At 33.5% G+C, this 14,807-nt stretch overlaps 1 protein-coding gene across 1 annotated transcript in view; it reads right to left on the bottom strand.

Moving 5' to 3' along the window:
* Positions 1-699: 699 nt before the first annotated feature.
* Positions 700-14,807, bottom strand: part of LOC149782707 (uncharacterized) — a 61,027-nt gene continuing 46,919 nt past the window's right edge. The window contains exon 7 of the mRNA XM_089935170.1: positions 700-1,349. Coding sequence (XP_089791296.1) covers positions 1,027-1,349 — 323 coding nt within the window. The 3' untranslated portion in view covers positions 700-1,026. The remainder of the gene's footprint in view (positions 1,350-14,807) is intronic.

The raw sequence follows: 14,807 nt of genomic DNA, 5'->3' as shown, positions 1-14,807 counted from the left end.
TATTGAGACAAAAGAAAAGCAAAAATCAGAATGCCTCAGGTGGGATAGTATGTCTAATTAAATAATTATGAAAGCCTCTAGGATGGAAAGAATGGACTTGCTAGTGTTCTCATAACTGGTGTTCTGCAGGTGAACAAAATATATGTAGAACCCACTGAATCTTTAAATATTCACCTGAATTGATAAGCGTCGACTATCCATTTTAACCTGAACTGGTATTTTTTGATCAGTGTGAGACATACTACTGCAGTCGTTTTCAAACGGAAATCCTGCTAGCAATATTCTGCAATACTGATGCAGAAACCTCAAATATTCTCTAACGTTATGAACCTGGTATATTAACAAAACTATTTTTAATTATTCTTCAGCTGGAAATACCTCTATTTCAATTTGAGTTTATTAATGAGAATGGAATAAAACAATAATTTGTCAGAGAATGGTGTACTTGTAAAATATCGTTTAAGAGACGTATTCTATAAGATATCAATATTTTATTTCATGACTTTTAAGAAAGCACACCCTCATTTTTACTTTATTTTCCGTGTTAGGATAAATATTGTTGTATTTTTCTTTCTAATAATCTTCATCCAGATGATAGATCCGACTTTGTAGATCATGGACAAAGATCTGTTTAACACCTTCAGGAAATATAAAAAGGGAGATATTGCACGCAAGAAAATAAAAAAATAAAAAAATGACTGAACAACGTATACAACTTTATGCAAAATATTGAATGGATCACACAAGTTGCAGTTTGATGTATACGTGCAAAATTTATTGGCGACAGAATTTGCGACTGAAAAACAGACCCATTATCCTTTTGCTATAAAAACCCAAGCCATGGACATATTACAAGCATGGATAAAATACGCTGGTAAAATTTCGATGAAAAGTCGATTTTGTGTATTTGTCTTGAGGGTCATGTTCTTTTTCACTTTAGTCACGTTAATTGAAAGTCATGGATATGTGATGTCCACTCGTCCATGTCGTTGAAAGAAGACCACGGCCAGCGTTGGTGGTATTCACTTAGCACACTTTGCCATTACAGCACTTTCGTATGGCTGCATCGTATCCCGTGGTTCCACAGCACGAAGGTTGTTGTCCTGAGCGAGACTGAACTATTCCGGAGCAGCACATGTAAAATACTGCATCATATCCAACTGTTTCGCAACAACTAGGCCATAATCCTGAACGATACTGTATAGTGTCTGAACAACACATTTTGAATGCTGCATCATATCCTTTTGTTTCGCAACAAGAAGGTTGCAGTCCAGATCTTGACTGTACCACTCCGTTGCAGCACATATTCAGTATAGGCTGATAATGTGTTTTGCCGCAAACACCTTGAACTGTTCAGAGAAGAATAATTAATGGCATCATACAAACAAAATAGATGAATCAATGGATATAATTCACAAAAATTACTTAATCTATACCTGACGTTTACTCATTAACACAATAGTTGCATGCAAAAGAGTTTTTCAAAGGACACATGCTATATATCCCCGCTCTCTTTCTCTCTCTCAAATAGTTGAGAAAAGTTAAGTTTTTCGTCTTCAAAATATTGTCAGGCACAATAAGGTGAATTATGACAAGGCTCCATTACCATCATTGTCTTTTAGTTGTTGAATCTAATGTTCATGCACGAATATTTAAATATAGTACACGGGTTTCAGTGAAAATGATCATTACAAACCTCTGGAATATAAGTATGACTGGGTACATTACATTACATGTTCTTCATGCATCATTCATTAGGTTCCTTTACATTGGAAAAAAAATTAACATTGTATTTTTGTTACCTTAAAGAAATTAGAGATATATATTTATATATGTATATTAATTTAAAAAGTTGCAGAAATGGATATTAGGAAAATGCATTATGTTGTGTCCAGATTAATATAAAAACACACCTGTTTTGAAAGAAACAATTTACCCAAAGCGGAGAGACAACTTATATTTTGCATATTTTTCATAGTTCCCCTCATCATATAAATTTGTCCTCCTTTGAACGTTGAGTGCGATTAGCTTCACGTGGCTCTTTATGCAATCAATATATGTTTCCAGCTCATTCATGGGTGACCTCGTTCACTTCATTTTATACATATGGTGGCCTATGTGTCCAATGGTTGTGAGTGTTATAAAGGTTGCAATCTGATTTAATTTGCACAAGACCAGAACATGCTAAGAGCTTCTTGTCTGTCTTGAAAGCTTCATTTGGCGTTCACATAACAACGTATATGTTTTATTTTTATATTATCTTTATATGCTTTTCATGCCGCCTCTAAACTAGGCACAAATGTTTTAAAATTAAGTGTCGTTGGTACTTCTCATTCGTTTATATATACTTTAATTTCTAATTTCTATATAAGGACTGAAAACATTTTCTGTCTGTTTGTTAGCTAAGGTAACCAACTTTATTTGTATTAATATCTACAGCGAAGAAGTCTTATCCTGCAATATAGTTTATGATATCGCCATAATATTTCCTTTTCAAGAATCCGAGCATATATTTAGTTTATTTATTCAATAGTAATTTACAATACTAACATTTTAATTTGCTTAAAGTTTCTTATTGTCACAACTATTAAATTAATTATAGTAACATTCTTTTAAATCTGCTATTGATAACTATATATCACCCATTATACATTGTATTTGAAATCATCTTTTATAATAGTTATATTGCAAAATGTAAATGTTTTCCTTACTTCACAGGTGACAACAAAATTAGCATGTAGAAAAGCACCCGGCTTTCCGCTTAGTACCTTATTGCTAAGGATCACCTATTTCCGCGTATATACAGTCCAAAGCGCGTCTGAATCTATCTATTTATTTCTATTAAAAGCCTATGACATTTCAATGCAAAATGTGTGCTTAGAAGAAATGTTGCGATTTACAGTTATCTGAAATATACACATTTTAGGGAAACATGTACTAATAGTATTGTGTAGTGACATGTTTTCTAGGCTCATCATCCTTTTGTAGTATTTACTATTCATGTCGCATCTTAATCTGCTTATTTCTGAACAAATGTGTTAAGAAAACAGCGTAAAATATGCCTACAACCAGTGATGTTATCTGTATTTATCTGAAATAGCATCCAGTTTGGAGGTAAAATTATTGTTGATTAATGTTTAGTATTTAGATGACCTGTACCAATAATAATAACTTATAAATTAAATAATGTACAATGATTATGCATTAACTAACAATAACCAAATACTTACTGCTAATATCGTGTTGGAACCTCCACGGAACATTTAGCATATAAAATATGCTCGTCCATATAGTACAGTTATTTGATTATAAGTTTAGAATGATACCAAACCCATTAATATATTTTAACAGAGTCATATGAAACTCCAAAATATCAAAATAATTGAGAAAGTCAGTTCGGTTTCTGATATTCATCTTTTATGCTACCTAGGTTTTCTTTTTCAAGTTGATTTTAATCCATAGAAATAATGTCAAATGACGAAAGGTTGTTATGACTATATGACTGGTAAACCTCGTCCTGCGTCTAATCATGCTGATCCTCGTCCAATGCCCATTTCTGGTGACATGTATATCCATATTGATTGTCACTCCTGGTACATGAGTTCATCTATTATTTTATAATTTTTATTCATGATTTAAAATTGTACAGAATATCGTAAGTAAAATTTTGCATACGTGACCGGAGTCTCTTAAGAGCCTATTATTACACAGAATCGATAAATAGACTTTTGCATATGTGTTGATAATTATTTATAATAATCATAATAGCAATATGTAATGGTGCCTATGGCTTCAGTTCTCGCTGGTTGATGACGTATGTTCCGTCACCTGAGGTATATTGCGAAATATAGTCGCAACAGACGGTGTATATAAAGAGAGAACTGATCAATCAGTTTGATTCCGACTTTTGGAGTCATAAACTTTTCTTGTGTTCCTGTTGTAAATCTGCAGACGTGTTTTATGTTGTAGTTAGATATTATTTGAGAGAAGAAAAAAACCCATTTGTTTGGACTGTTAAGTGGAAATAGAAGTGTTCATTATTTGGACTTTAATATAATTCCGGAACTGTTGTGAATTATTGCAAGGTGTTCTGCACGACACCATCCTGACAACGTCACAGTTGTTGGCGGACCAGTACACTTCCGGTTTTGAAATGCATAAATAACTTTTTATTCATTTAGGACTTTCATAGAATTTTATCAGGATTATTCTGGAATCACATCATAATAATGTAAGTTTCTCTCACATTTTCATTTATGATTTTGAAATTGAAATTAATTTGTAAGTTTTAAAAAAAACTTGTTGGTTTTGCTTCTTTATGTTACTTAGTTTGTGAGAATAGAGTCGTAACACTGATCATTTATCACTATTTGTTAACCGTACACTACCTAGATCAACAGTTCATCAAATAATTATTGATCAATAGAAATAATAAATCAAACATAATTTTAAATAACATGAATAGGACCGGCCTTAGTTAACATTACTATATCATTATAAATGAAACACAGTATTAAAAAGCATATGATAATCAAGATATTCAATAATCTAAAATATATTCATTTAACATTATAGATAATAAAACAGGTTGGATTAAATTTCTGGAAGATATTGGTTGGAAACGTAAAGGACACATATGGAATAAGCTAGAAATAATTCTCAAAGGAAATGGTAAAATTCAAATATTGATTTTTAAACACAGCTGTTGGATTATTTATCACAGAAATGCAAGAGAATTTAAAAGAAGGGTAAAGGTTATTCTACGAATCCAATTAAAACATCCAAAAGTGACATAAATGTAAATGGTATCAGGTTGTTTATCGACGATTAAGAACATGTGCAAGTAATACTGATGTAAAGTCAGAAATATTAGAATGAAAACATATATCAACTTGATGACCGCCATGTACACTTTAAGAATTGGAGAAAAGTAACGAATTTATTCTTAAAGGAAAAGGTTCATCCAAGAAGGCTAAATTGTTTGAGATTTTGTAATTATAAATACGTCTTCACTACCAACTGCATTTTTCAGTCTAAATTTTGATTTATATATGACATCTTCTAGGCTACCACTTGTCTAGTTATAAGTTTCCTTTATGTGTATCAGTTCTATCGGTTCTATCCTCTGTGTTTTGTAATATTTTATATGCCCAACAACAACACTAATAAGAATCTTTGTTAAATATATTGAATCATAATGTGGTGGCATATTAAAATCACAAAATAATTAACATTTAATTAAATCTATATTTGTATTTCGTGTAATAAATAGTTATCAGGTGATAATGGTTTCGACTATGCATACAACATGTTTTTTTTGGTCTGAAAGTACACGTGAAACATTTGCCCTGCTTTTACTAACTCTAGTATCTTTTCCACAACAAATGGTAACAAGATGTTCCACGTCTCGCTTGTGTCATCCATTATCAAATTGAGTTTTCTAAAAGGTCATATCACACATTGTGCCTGTACCTATTTACTAAATCACTACTATCAGATTTTAACGTTAAGATTTTAAAATTGTTTAGTGAATTGTGTTCAATTTAGTTTCTGTGCTTAGGTCGGTGGTGCAGGCTGTTTGAAGGCCAGTTGCACATTATATGGGCTAGGTGTAAAGTTTGTAAGGAGTTGCCAACATTTAATACAAGTTGCCCGGGTTTTAAATATCAGTTTCTAGGTGAAATTGTCAGATATTTTATGGGACAGAACCTAAACCATATATTAAGTGGTTTATGACTCGTGCACTTTTGAAGGCCAGTGGTCAACAGTTATTTTAATAACATGTGTAGGTCAATGTCCATTCGTGGAGGTCAGATTTAGGGTGAAATGTTAAAGGTAAAAGGTCTAATTTCATGTGGTGCCTCTCTATCGTTTTTTTTTTTTCCTTTCCTGTAATAATTTAGTTGTGGGCCAGTTAACACAAGGGAATTCATAGTTTATAGCAACATGAAAAACATAACACACTGTCACCCAATAAGGATACTGAAGGTGTAATCCATGACAACAGGCCACACAGCAGGAGTAAATGAGATTTCCAGATTCCTTTCATTCTCTTCCAATTAGTATATTACAACTCTGAAGAATATTCCTGAAACTAAAAAGAGTTTCCATGAAAAATGTTTAAATAAATTCAGCATTTAAAATACCTCTACACCTTAATCATTAACCCTAGGAAAATATACGATTAAAGACGAGACATGTATACTTATCAAATGAAAATAGACTTTGTGTTTTGAAATATATAGAATTTGTAAGCCATGTGACCGACTTTCAGTCACCGTCAAGTGTTTTAGTGTTATAATTACATTAGACAAGTGCCGGAGGATTAAGGTTGGTACGCAGGGTCATGTGTCCGAACCCCGCTTGGATAAATTACATATATAAAAATAACCAAATATAAAGCATAACCCCCCCCCAAAAAAAAAACTGGCCTTTAAAAGCTAGTATAATTTATGCATATATATGCCAATTTTAAAGACAGCTTTCAGGGTCTACATGTTGATCTGTATCCTTAGTGTCCCTACCTTCAAAGACTTATCCGACCCTGCGTCAAGTATTGCTTGTACTTACCATACGTGGTGTACATTACACAGCAGTAATACTGGCTAATAAAATCTTTGTTTCAACTGCTTTCCGTATTATGTAATTTAATGTAGTGCAAAAAAAGGCACATAGTGATCAAATGTTTGATAGATTGGTTTGAAGTTTGGCAGTAAGCCATTACCGATTCTTTTTCATGTACCTGCACTCTCTGCAGGTAAATTCATTTTCTCCATCCATGCGCAACCATTAAGCGTGCGCGGAAACCTTTATAAGAACATTAAATTTCACTTACGTCGCGGATTTATAAGTTGATGGAATGATTGATGTCATACATCATTTAATACAAAAGGAAAGTTAACATCGCCTAGTTGCACGCTCCACTCATGAATAAATTGCCCTGTCTACAACACTTAGAGCTCTCATATTTTACATCGCAGTGGTTGCCTCTTGTTTGTAACAATATAATATCACCGTAACTCGATTATGTCTCTACTGATTTACCTGTGTTTGTCTTTTTTTCAAGAACGAATTAATTTGAAATTGGATAATATGAGGATGGTTGAAAAATAGCATGGCTGACTGAATCAATGAGGCATATCACGTTCTGAATGTATTCCATATAAAGCATTATTTATATTAGAACACGGGAGGGCGATTTTCAAAATATATCTAATTCATCTAATTCCTAATTTACAGTGGATTTGCGACACAATTACTTACAAATACGAGAATATAAAGAGGTGCCTTTCTATCTCGATTGATGTAGAAAGATGATGGCATTCGATTCTGTATGAGCGAAAATAGAGTTTTAGAACCGTTCCTTAGAGATAGAAAAGCACGGTATCAAATATGGCACATACGTGTGTGTGTGTGTGTGTGTGTGTGTGTGTGTGTGTGTAGACAAGGAACCAATATTCTTTAATTAAGACCGGGAAAGGTATGGTGCTGACTTATTTGCATCCCAACTTCCTCCCCAAGCCAGACCCCATCCAAGCCATGCTATCACGTTCAATGTACCCATAATATATTAAGACTGAAGTCTATGCCCAATATATCAATATATATAGGCCTATTACACTTCACTTGGCAATATACCATTGAAGGATAATACATGTACGGTGTTGCTAAAATACTCGAAAAACTGCGCTATAATTCAGCTACCGGGCACCAGTCCATTAGGGGCAGCAATTCAATTGTTCTATTTGTATGTATTGATTTGGGTCAATTTCTATTTGAAACATATGTAGACTTATCCTTTATTTGGTTAATGCTCTCACACCATATTTAGGAATACTGAATATTAAGTATGTATGCTTGCGAATATTTAGTAATATAGCATTGACGTAAGACTTATTTATAATAATGGGAAAATTATTAACATGTTGAACTATCACGCACTTCAGAAGTTATTTCGGATTTTATAAGTTAGGAGCTTTACAGGGAATCTTACTCTATATCCTTCTTGTATTAACCCGTCCCACGACTGATCTCCAAGCTGTTCAAAGAAATGCTATGCTCTTTGCCAGTAGTATGGTGTGAGGCATTTATGTATATGTGGGCAAGACTGGATTTCAATAGGATCCAATCATTACTTGCAAAAACTACTACTACTACTACTACTACTACTACTACTATTATTGTTATTATTATTATTATTATTATTATTATTAAACGTTTTGAATGGCTTGGACGTGGAGTAAGAAAGAAGCCGAATAATTTAATTTTTCACCCATGTCTCTTCTCCGAAGATTATGGCATGCTTAAAGCTTAAAAGTGTAGTAGTTTTCCCTTATGATAATAACAAAGCGATAGAATTTATTGCTTGAACTTCAAAGTTACACTGTACGAAATTCTAAGAGATAAATACTGGTTTCTGCATCATAACCTTAGTACAGCACTGCATGTATCAACTGTTTGGGCAATAATAAGTCAGCCATTTCCCAACTGTGATCCTTTAATTGTCACAGTATGGTTACGTATGCTACTACAATACTAATATTTCCCGTTTTCGTTTATTCATAGCTTACTTTAAAATATCAAACTCAACAGTACAATAGACTACAAACGAAGAGGTGATAAGAAAGATTTCAGAAGTTTTCAATTGGTCTAATTCGTAAGTAATGTTTACAAAACTTTGAATATGTTTACATGAAACAATTAATCAAATGGCATGCCAGAACAGGCAGTCTCTGGCAAATGTGAGTCGTTTTCAGTAAAACTACTAACTGGACATGAAATTCTTCCTAATTCAGTCTGAAAATAAGTACTTACCTCAAACATTCAGATTACATGAAAGGACAGTCAACTTCTTGACTTAACTGAGAATCGAATGTTGACGAAACAACGATTGTGTGTTTTTGTGTGGGATTTGGATTTTGAACGTATCTTGACCAATTTTCAGTCATATCGCTACAATGTCTGCAGTGGGGCAGCTTAGATTGATATCTAGCACTAGGGCATCATGCCGCAGACATGTATCATGATGTCCCACCCAGTCACATTATCCTGACGCCTATGCGACCAGTCCGAACACTAACATTTTAATGCTGAGCGCCAAGTGAGGCAGCTACTAGTAACATTTTTATGAGTCTTTGGTATGACTCGGCCGGGGTTCGAACCCACGACCTCCTATATATGAAACGGGTGCTCTAACCACTAGGCCACCCAAGCAGTAGAAAACAACAACTGCAATTGAAAGTAATTTACGGAATACAAACTGCTCAATTTACCAGATACTCCAATGGCTCGATCAAGTTCATCAATATTACCAAGATGTTAAAATAATAACACCTGCTCTTCCATATCCAGAGTTGAATCTGACCTGTTGCGTACATTTTTTCTCACACATCAGTTGCATATTAAGACAAAAGGTCCACCACAATGGTATCTCTAACTCCATGCAGAAATGTACAAATTCAGTCACCTGGAATTGAACAGTTACTGACACCGCATATTTCCTTTTAAGTGTTCAGTGTTCAATAGCATTAGGAAACTGAGCCATATTTCAGTTTGACAGGATTTATAAACTTTGGAGGAGGGCAACATATATTATTGTAGACGGATCAATTGATTACTCATATAAAGAACTCTTTCCCTGCCTACATTTCCTTACAGTATGTGGAGGGATTGATTTACACAAGAGAGGTCAGTACTTGCTTATCAATATATACATGGACCTGCACCAGAGTATCTTCTTTATTTATACAGGTATTAATAAACGCAATACCATTTGAAGTTCGAAAGACATGGATACTTTAATCCACCAAAAGGAATTTAAAAAATAGTCTAAGAAAAGCATTCAATACAATGGTAAAAGCTCTGCAATCAGATTTCACTGAATGTAGATTCTGCAGAAAATATTACAGCATTTAAGAAGGGATATCATCTGTATACTTATGTTACTAATTGACTATGGATTATAATATGGATTATAATATGATTAATTTTTAGTCTGTTTGTATAATGTCATTTTATAGTTTTCTTATTCGAGCGTCAATGGAATATTCCTTAAATAAACGAGTCGCCCTTTCTAATTGAATCAGTATTATTATTATTAACAGGTCGGATAAAATGAAATCAAGAAACGCTAATATCATTTTACGAAAGATAAAATGACTGACCTTTCTAGTATCCTCATGTTAAACTATGGTTTTCGCTCTGATCAGCAACGATCACCTCAAAATTTATCTTTGGTAAAATAATCTCTGAATACATATCATAACTCCGACTATTTGCCTGTTTCGTGAAAACAAAACCATTCTAGAAAGCTAACTATTGGTTTTGTAAACGTTTGCGGGACCAACGTAACACAGTGTTCTTTACACTGGTAAGCGTGTCTGTGGTACTAATCAGAACATTGTTTTAGTTAGTCAGCAACTACATACAGGTTGACAAAATAGTTAAAAACACACTGATGCCAAGACAAATCGAATTCTGAATTTGGTGTGCGGATTACACGCATACTAGGACAGTCTAGTTTCTCTGTTTGATGGTGTATGATGTACAGCATTTTCCCTTATCACGCTAACGACATAGGAAACAACTTATTGATGTAATGAAATGAACTACCTGTGGTTTGTATAGTACATATATTGGTAAAAGTTTGTTGCGTTAAAAGCTCTGCCACTATATGGGTATATAATTAGCAAAACACTATCTGTCCAAAATGGACATGGCAATATAAATATAAAAACAAAACATTTGCTTATTGAGCTGTTACGCACTTTGATGTAGCGAGCAACATAGAAATAAAGCAACATTACTTCACACTTTTCAGTTTATTGTTTACGTGTACTGTTTCCATGACAACTATTACCATGGAAAGCGAATCTAAAGCCTCCACAATATACGTTTTAGCCTTACATCAAATATAAATTATTCCGGTATAAAACTGAAACAACCTTGATCTGTGGTGAAATACTATCAACGTGGAACATTCATGACTCTAAAAAAGTGTTCAGTGGCTCCCTAGGGATATATTTGAACATTCATGACTCTAACGAAGTGTTCAGTGGCTCCCTAGGGATATATTTGAACATTTAGCACTTCTTGAAAAAATTCCAAATCCCAAAATGGGCGTCATAATTTGAGCGAAATTTACCAAAGTCATCGATGTTCAATTATTGGTGTATTCTGAGCGATTTATAAAGAACACATCCTTGAAATCCTCATCATAAAAAGAAAATAGACAAACGCCATCTTACCTGCATCCATGATTCAATGATGAACATTGATAATAAATTGACGTATGAGATTTGATCCAAGATTGTTTGCCATGCAACTAACTTTTACATGCAAATATCTGACTTAACATTAAGGCAGCTCGTCAATCATAGATTATGTCGTATAGCCAACGTTGCTCCTAAATCATTTAAACTTTGGGTCTCCGCTAATTCGTACATGTACATTGTAGTTTTTAAAGATCTGTTCAACCTTTCCATAACATATACTGTTTTGCCTGTGCAAGTTAAAAAGTATTCCATGTTTCTTTTTCGTAAATCTTTATTATTCCTGCTGTAAAGCCCATATCATTTATCTCACTGCATCTTTCTATGTCCTCTTTCTTTAAATATGTGTCTAACATACATGATGTAAGTAGTTGTATCTTTTGGTTTTACATTTTCATTCCAAAAATGTTTTTGAGTAAATGTATATCATTGTTAAAATGCACCACTGTAGGTTATTTGATATACTTGCATTGCAACATTATCTACTTTCTGAATAAACATGTTTGCAATTTTTTCTTCTGTTTGCTTGTTAATATAGATAATTCAGCAAGATATTCTTTCTCTTTAAACTTATTTTATTTGTATGTTCCCGTTTCATTTATTCCTACGATTTATCAATATTAGTGTCATTACCTGAAATGTCACATAGTAGAAACTTTATTTGTGAATGATTTATGCCTGATTTTATGTTTTAGTTGTTTCTCAGCAAGCGAACAGAAACAAATGGAACATCTATTGTCCCCATTTTCAAACATTTTTCCAAAATCAGATACGTCATTAATATTGTTTCTCAGTCCCCACAGTTTGAAGCATATGATCATCAGGGCTAATGATACGCTGTCACTGTTTTTACCACCAAACGAGAGGTCTAAAGCGTCAGCCTTTATTAACCATTGCCATTTAACCTCTGCCCGCGTGGGTTCGAGTCTTAGGCTCGGCCATAGCGGATATATGAGTATGCTTGACAGTAGCTTATCGGATCGATGGTTCTTCACAGAACGAAAATAGGAATAAACAAAGATAGAAACGACAATGCAAAAGGGCGAAAGATAAATTAAACTAATGTAAGAAAGAATTGAATAGCACTTTAGTAAAAGACCAAAAACATTCCATCTCATACTAAAGCTAATGGCACAATACGCTAATATATATATATATATATATATATATATATATATATATATATATATATATATATATATATATATATATATATATATATTACTGAAACATTTTATAAGTAAAATATAAAAAAATATTTTCATTTTTTCATTTTATGAAACGTAACACTGATATTATAATATTCCGAATACATTATTGCGTATTTGAGAAAGAGAGATGGTTTAAAATATATTTCCTAGGTTATTGGTAGATCAAGCCATGATATTTGAACGGTTTTTTATAAAATGTAATGTAATCAATATGTCGTAACGAAGACCATTTGTTTAGAACAGAGTTACACAGCTCTCTTGCCACCACCTACCTCCTCTCTCTGCGTTATGTATACACATGGATAAATAGCTGAAACTTGTGAGCGTCGCTTATCATCGCTGTCACTTTAACGATAAAAGGTCATATCCAGGTTATACTACACAGTTTAAAGACAGCTGTGGAATGACATACTTTAGTTAATGATGTCAATATTTGAGCATAATCAATACCCAATCTCATTACAGTCAAATTGATTTAAAGTATGCTAACGAATACACTATTTGGTATGAAACGTAAAGTTCGTCTTAGTATGCTATAATCAAGAACAATGACAAATTAGCTTTACCTTGACATGCACATACAAAAAACATACCTTGAAAACAAGCTGTTCCCTTTGAAACACACGGTAAGATATAGCTTTATGGTATAACAGTAGCAATTACATAAGCCCTAGTGACGGAGCTTAATGTATTGGGAACGTCGTATTCAGAAACAAACAATAAAACTAGCTGCGATTGGTTCATTATGCAGGAGTTGCTGTTTCTGTCAGGCTTATAAAATAGCTAAGGTTCTTAGCACTATGCAACGTTATGTTAATGCACATTTTTCGCACAGTTTGTATTTTTCATTTATTTTTAAATGCAATACACATCAGTGAAAATGTATCTGCTGTGACTGGATAACTCGTAACCTTCTCTAGTTCCGGGAGAGTTATCCCACTTACTTGCAATGGTGTATAGAGTTCTGTCGTTGACAAATTGACAAGCTAACATTGATCTCTATACAGTGTGTGGTACGTATGCTGAAGTTATCTTTGGGAGCTGTGGGAAAAAAAAGATTAGGTACCATGATACCAGTCTTCATTATTCAATGTGGATCTCTTTCCATTTGTTCCGATCCCGGCGATGTTTCATTTCAAAGGGCAGCTATGGACATATATTGTGATTAAACAAAGGACCTTCCAGCTAAAAATAGACGACTATGAGATATGGAATGGTAGGCCCGTTCACTAGTCAAGGAAGCTTGCAGCGTGAAGTTAAACTTGCAAGACTGTCTGAAAACTGTGCTTATTCACTCACAATTAGCAGCAAATTACATCAGAAATGTAATCATGAAATCTTCGAGGTATACATTGAAGAGGTCGAAACTTTAAATCTCAGAACCTAATTACATTTAAAATGCTTGAACAATTTAGAATCACGAATATTAAATATCGAACCACGTTTGATTCTAGGATGTATCTATGCATAGTTAAACATAATGCCTTTTGTATAAAATAATTATCTCATGTGTCCAGTTGAGACCTGTATCCCATTTTCTTGTTTGCTCCCTAAAACAACGACATTGTCATCATCCGCGTTTATCTCTCACTCTTTCTCTCGCACAACTTTTTTTGTAACCGCGAAATATTTTCCTGCGTATGTATAATAACCTGTCATGATAGAAATACAAATGTATACATTGTACTTGGTACTAAGTTTATGTTGATACGTTTGAAAAACTATTAGCATACGTGCTACAAAAAAGAATGTTTTGCTTCTCAGTATGTCCAAAAAATATTCTCTGTAGGTCTTTCAGTTCATATATGTAGTGCATCTTGGTGTGTCCTGTCTCGTGTGTAAGGACATACTATTAAAGGAAAATAGACTTTTGACAATGTTTTAAAATAAATTGATGAAAAAATCATTCAGTAACCTCGAGAAAAATATGTATCGCACACGGATATCCCTGCCAGTGTCACAATCTTTTGTCTTTAATTCACTGTACTCTATCCATTACTACCCTTCTTCGCACACGCAGGTGAGATGTTGATATTACGTTCTTGTAGTACTTCGACTAGGATTTAATCTATGAGTGTACACGCCTGCCAAAATACCGTTTTTATATACAAGCGATTTCTTCGTTTATTTATCGGCATCTTTTCCGTAATAAGAGTTTGTTATCCTAACCAAACACGTTATTGTTTAACGAATTTAGTTTTAGAATGGTTACTCATATGCAAATGTGTTTCGCTGTTAAAAGTGTATTAATATTTGATCGTCTGTGTCGTCACTGCGGAGAACTGTTTATTCGTAAAATTGATCTTTGCCAAGTAACAATAGAAAA

The sequence above is a fragment of the Sinohyriopsis cumingii genome, chromosome 15 (genome assembly GCF_028554795.1).
Source record: "Sinohyriopsis cumingii isolate HCF-2022 chromosome 15, ASM2855479v2, whole genome shotgun sequence".
In the NCBI taxonomy this organism is placed as follows: domain Eukaryota; kingdom Metazoa; phylum Mollusca; class Bivalvia; order Unionida; family Unionidae; genus Sinohyriopsis; species Sinohyriopsis cumingii.
Note: the sequence above shows the minus strand (reverse complement) of the source record. Positions and strands in the feature narration are given on the sequence as shown.